The sequence below is a fragment of the Nicotiana attenuata genome, chromosome 3 (assembly GCF_001879085.1).
Source record: "Nicotiana attenuata strain UT chromosome 3, NIATTr2, whole genome shotgun sequence".
Lineage (NCBI taxonomy): Eukaryota > Viridiplantae > Streptophyta > Magnoliopsida > Solanales > Solanaceae > Nicotiana > Nicotiana attenuata.
The window spans coordinates 34581046-34587406 of record NC_031991.1 but is presented as its reverse complement, the minus strand read 5'-3'; the positions used below and the strand labels follow the sequence as shown (position 1 = coordinate 34587406).

Here is a 6361-nt window from a genome sequence, read left to right as displayed (position 1 = left end):
CTACAGTTCGGGAGAGAGTTTGCAGGTTCATTGAGGGTCTTATTCCACCCATCAGGTCTAGCATGGCTCGAGAGTTGGAGATGAACATTCCTTATCAGCAGGTAGTGAGCATTGCTAGGAGGATCGAGNCTACGTGAAGCATGCTAGGCTAGTATTATCTGTTGCCTGCCTTTTGTTTACTTAATTCCTTGTTATCTTCTGGCTGTGATTGCGCATTTATATTGGGACTACGGATGTGGGATTCCGGTAGCTTCCCCCCCCCCCCCTTGTTTGTTTACTTTGGGACTACGGGTTCGATTCCCGGTAGATCCCCCTGCACTTTTACTTTGGGACTGCGGGTTAGATTCCCGATAGATCCCCCTGCACTTTTACTTTGGGACTGCGGGTTAGATTCCCGATAGATCCCCCTGCATATTGATGGTTGGACTACGGGACGGTATCCCGGGAGATCCTTCGTTTTGGCACAGGAGTTGGACTATGAGACGGTATCTCGGGAGATCCACTGGACAGTTGAGGAAAGGGCTACAAGACGGTATCCTGGGAGACCCTCATTGTTATCCTTGGTATTGAGCTGTAGTCATTCTGTGTTTATTTTGTTCTTTGTGTAGTTGTTATGTCTCGTTGGCCTGTCTTATCTCACTGCTGTACTCATTATTTCTGTTAGATTTTCATACTGTTAATTAATATTATATTTTATCTCAGTAGGGCCCTGACCTTCCTCGTCACTACCCAACTGAGGTTAGGCTTGGCACTTACTGAGTACCGTTGTGGTATACTCATGCCCTTCCTGCGCATGTTTTTCATGTGCAGATCCAGGTACCTCTTCTCAGGAGCACTACCCTTGAGGCGAGGAAAGATACGGAGACTTCGAGGTATATCTGCCGCGTCCGCAGACCAGGAGTCTCCATTCTATTCCAGCTTTAGTATTTAGTTATTCCTTTTCTCTCAGTGGTATAGATATTCTGGAGTTAGAGTAGCGTACTATGTTTCTGTTAGCCTGTGGTTCCCGTGAGTTTTCGGGTTTTGGGATTGAGTTGTAGACTTCCGCATTTCTTTTGAGTTGTATAGGCCGAGCGGCCTTATATGCAATTATCATTTTTATATGTTTAGCTTTATTTAACCATTTCGCAAGTTAAGTTGTTATTTCCACATTATTTGTAGGAACTAGGTGCCATCATGACATGTTCATGGAGGGTGAACTGGGGTCGTGACAAGTTGGTATCAGAGCTCTAGGTTCATAGGAGTCACGGAACACAGGCCAGTTTATTAGAGTCTCGCTGATCGGTACAGAGACGTCTGTACTTATCTACGAGGGGCTATGTAACTGTTTAGGAATCTTCGTTTCATTTGAATTCCTTATCGTGCGATATTTTGACATCAATTCTAAACTTCTGACTTCTATTCTCTCACAGATGGTGAGGACACGTGCCACTCGAGATGATCAGGCACCCGCGCCCCCTACTGCAGCCGTCAGAGGCCGGGGCCGGGGGAGTGGTCGAGGACGCGCACGTGGTGCAGCCAGAGCACCTGCGCGAGCTGCCGCCGGGGTACCACCAGCAGATCCAGCCAGAGCCCAGGCACCTGGCACACCTACTACTGCCACTACTACTCCAGCGCTCCAGGAGACTTTAGCTCAGTTCATGAGTATGTACACCACATTGGCTCAGGCACGGTTGCTTCCCCTTGCTGCAGCCATATCGCAGGCCGGGGGAGGAGCACAGACTCCCGCCGTCCGCACTCCTGAGCAGCGAGTGCAGGTTGAGCAGGCTCCCGAGACTATTCCGGCACCTCTTGCAGCACCAGTTCGGCCCGAGGATGGGTCAGCTGCTTCAGAGGACGAGCAGCGCAGACTTGAGAGGTTCAAGAAGTATGATCCTCCAGTGTTCAGTGGATTAGCATCAGACAATGCCTTGGGATTTCTAGAGGAGTGTCATCATATTCTTCACACTATGGGCATAGTGGAGTCCAGCGGGGTTTCTTTCATTGCTTTTCAGCTTCGGGGAGCCGCCTATGATTGGTGGCACACTTATGAGATAGACAGTCCAGTCGAGGCTGCTTCACTGACTTGGACCCGGTTCTCGGATATGTTCATGAGAGAGTTTGTCCCCTAGAGTCTCAGGGATGCATGACGCGCACAGTTTGAGCATTTGCCCCAGGGTGCTATGACCGTTTCAGAGTATGCTATCCGTTATACCAGGTTGGCCAGGCATGCACCGGCTTTGGTTGCTACAGTTAGGGAGAGAGTTCGTAGGTTCATTGAGGGTCTTATCCCACCCATAAGATCTAGCATGGCTCGAGAGTTGGAGACGGACGTTCCTTATCAGCAGGTAGTGAGCATTGCTTGGAGGATTGAGGGTATGCTCGCCAGGGAGCGAGGGGAGAGGGAGGCCAAGAGGTCTCGAGAGTCAGGTCACTACTCTGGTGCCCGTACCCCATCAGCAGGTCGTTATGGTAGGGGTTATGCGGGTCGCCCTGTTCATTCAGCTCTTCCAGCAGCCGGCAGCGCTCCTGCTCCACCTGCACCTCGGGAGCCTTACTATGCACCTCCAGTTTCTAGTGCGCCTCCTGCGCGGGGTGTTTCCAGAAGTCAGTCCAGCAGGCCTAGTCCCAGCCAGTCACAGCCACCGCGTCCTCCCAGAGCTTGTTTCGAGTGCGGTGATACACGCCACATGGTTAGGGACTGCCCCAGACTTGGTAGGGGTGCATCTTCACAGACTGCTCAGCCACAGCGTGCTCCTCAGAGTTCTCAGGCCATGATCACAGCTCCAGCTGCTACCCCACCTGCCCAGCCGGCTAGGGGCGGAGGTCGGGGAGATAGAGGTCGCCCTCGAGAGAGGGGCCGGGCCAGATATTATGCTATTCCTGCTCGTACTGAGGTTGTTGCCTCCGACTCCGTCATTACAGGTATTATTCTGGTTTGTCACAAAGAGGCATCGGTTCTATTAGATCCGGGCTCTACTTACTCTTATGTGTCTTCTTACTTTGCTCCTCATTTGGGTGTGCCTCGGGATTCTTTGAGTGCCCCCGTTTATGTTTCTACTCCTGTGGGAGATTCTCTTGTTGGGGACCGCATTTATCGGTCATGTTTGGTTACTATTCGTGGTTTTGAGACCAGAGCAGACTTATTATTACTCGGTATGGTAGATTTTGACATAATTTTGGGCATGGACTGGTTGTCGCCCCATTTTGCTATTCTTGATTGTCACGCCAAGACCGTGACGCTGGCTATGCCAGGTATTCCGCGTATTGAGTGGAGTGGTACTTTAGATCACACTCCCAGTAGACTTATCTATTTTCTTAAAGCTCAGCGTATGGTTGAGAAGGGGTCTGCCGCGTATTTAGCTTATGTGAGAGATGTCAGTGTTGATACCCCCTCTGTTGACTCAATTCTAGTGGTACGGGATTATCCCGATGTGTTTCCAGCTGATCTTCCGGGCATGCCGCCCGATAGAGACATCGATTTTGGCATTGATCTATTGCCGGGCACTCAGCCCATTTCCATTCCTCCGTATCGTATGGCTCCTCCTGAGTTGAAGGAGTTGAAGGATCAGTTACAGGAATTGCTTGGTAAGGGTTTTATTCGACCCAGTGTTTCACCGTGGGGTGCTCCTATGTTGTTCGTGAAGAAGAAGGATGGTTCTATGCGTATGTGTATTGATTACCGCCAGCTGAATAAGGCTACAGTGAAGAACCATTATCTTTTGCCTCGCATTGATGATCTGTTTGACCAGCTTCAGGGCGCACAGGTGTTTTCTAAGATTGACTTGCGCTCTGGTTACCATCAGTTGAAGATTTGGGAGCCAGATATCCCGAAGACTGCCTTCAGGACTCGGTATGGTCATTACGAGTTCCTTGTAATATCATTTGGGTTGACCAATGCCCCAGCAGCTTTTATGCATCTGATGCACAGTGTGTTCAGACCATATCTTGACTCGTTCGTCATTGTTTTTATTGATGATATTCTGGTGTATTCCCGGAGTCGGGAAGATCATGAGCAGCACCTGAGGACCGTGCTTCAGACCTTGAGGGAGAAGAAGTTATATGCAAAGTTTTCAAAATGTGAGTTTTGGCTGAGTTCTGTGGCGTTCTTAGGCCATGTGATTTCGAGTGAGGGTATTCGGGTGGATCCGAGGAAGATAGAGGTCGTACAGAGTTGGCCCAGGCCGTCTTCAGCTACAGAGATTTGCAGTTTCCTTGGCTTGGCGGGCTACTACCGTCGCTTCGTGGAGGGATTCTCATCGAATGCTGCCCCTATGACTAGATCGACCCAGAAGGGTGCCCCATTTCAGTGGACAGAGGAGTGTGAGGCGAGCTTTCAGAAGCTCAAGACAGCTTTGACTACAGCCCCAATTTTGATGTTGCCTACCGGTTCGGGGTCTTATACTGTCTATTGTGACGCCTCGAGAGTTGGCCTAGGAGCGGTGTTGATGCAGGGCGGTAGGGTGATTGCCTACGCGTCCAGACAGTTGAAGATACATGAGAAGAATTACCCTGTCCATGACCTTGAGTTAGCTTCTATTGTTCATGCCTTGAAGATCTGGCGTCATTATTTGTACGGCCTGCCTTGTGAGATTTACACTGATCATCGGAGTTTGCAGCATTTACTCAAGCAAAAGGACCTCAATATGCGTCAGAGGAGGTGGTTAGAGTTGCTAAAGGATTATGACATTACTATTCTGTATCACCCTGGCAAAGCCAATGTAGTGGCGGATGCCTTGAGTCGCCGGGCGGAGAGTTTGGGGAGTTTGGCATATTTACCAGCTTCAGAGAGGCCTATGGCGATGGATGTTCAGGCCTTAGCCAGCCAGTTCGTGAGATTGGATCTTTCGGAGCCCAGTCGGGTTCTAGCTTGTGTGGTTTCCCGGTCCTCCTTATTTGATCGTATCAGGGAGCGGCAGTATGATGACCCTCATTTGCTTGTCCTTCAGGACAAGGTTCAGCGTGGAGATGCCAGAGATGTGACCATTGGAAATGACGGAGTATTGAGGATGCAGGGCCGAATTTGTGTGCCCAATGTTGATGGCCTTCGAGAGTTGATTCTAGTAGAGGCCCATAGTTTGCGGTATTCCATCCATCCGGGTGCCGCGAAGATGTATCAGGACTTGAGGCAGCACTACTGGTGGAGGCGGATGAAGAAAGATATAGTTGGTTATGTGTCTAGATGCCTCAACTGCCAGCAGGTGAAGTATGAGCACCAGCGCCCGGGTGGGTTGCTTCAGCAGATAGAGATTCCGGAGTGGAAGTGGGAGCGCATCACCATGGATTTCGTGTCGGGACTCCCACGGACCTTGAAGAAGTTTGATGCCATTTGGGTCATTGTGGATCGGCTGACCAAGTCCGCTCATTTCATCCCTGTGTGTACCACTTATTCATCGGAGCGGTTGGCGGAGATTTATATCCGGGAGATCGTCCGTCTGCATGGTATTCCAGTTTCTATTATTTCAGACAGAGGTACTCAGTTTACATCGCGGTTCTGGAGAGCCGTGCAGCAGGAGCTAGGTACTCGGGTGGAGTTGAGCACAGCATTTCACCCCCAGACGGACGGACAGTCCGAGCGCACTATTCAGATTCTTGAGGATATGCTCCGTGCGTGTGTGATTGAGTTTGGAGGGTCTTGGGATCATTTCTTGCCATTGGCGGAGTTTGCTTACAACAACAGTTATCAGTCCAGCATTCAGATGGCGCCGTATGAGGCTTTATATGGTAGGAGGTGTAGATCTCCGGTGGGTTGGTTTGAGCCGGGTGAGGCCAGGCTATTGGGCACAGAGTTAGTTCAGGATGCATTGGAGAAGGTTAAGACGGTTCAGGATAGACTCCGTACAGCCCAGTCCAGACAGAAGAGTTACGCGGACAGGAAGGTTCGTGATATTTCATATATGGTTGGTGAGCGGGTTCTGCTTCGGGTTTCGCCTATGAAAGGCGTCATGAGGTTTGGGAAGAAAGGAAAGTTGAGTTCGAGGTTTATTGGCCCTTTTGAGATCTTGCGGCGATTTGGGGAGGTTGCCTATGAGCTTGCCTTGCCTCCCAGTTTGGCCGGAGTTCATCCGGTATTTCATGTTTCGATGCTCCGGAGGTATCACGGTAATCCGTCTCACGTGTTGGATTTCAGTTCATCCAGTTGGACAAGGATCTATCCTATGTTGAGGAGCCAGTGGCTATATTGGACAGACAGATCAGAAAGTTGAGGTCAAAGAACATTGCTTCAGTGAAGGTTTAGTGGCAAGGTCAGCCGGCCGAGGAGGCGACTTGGGAGATAGTAGTGGGATTCTATAGAGGATTGCTAGGAAGATCAACTAACAACATACCTGCTATTAATCCTAGTATAATGAGGAAAGGACCAGGGCTTACAAGATCTCAGCAG

General features: G+C 50.2%; 1 protein-coding gene across 1 annotated transcript; it reads left to right on the top strand.

The window, feature by feature from the left end:
• Nucleotides 3648-4067, top strand: LOC109224602 (RNA-directed DNA polymerase homolog; the record flags this gene model as incomplete). The annotated part of the gene is made up of 1 exon (XM_019389145.1): nt 3648-4067. A coding segment is annotated over exon 1 (420 nt), but the record flags the coding sequence as incomplete, so codon positions are not given.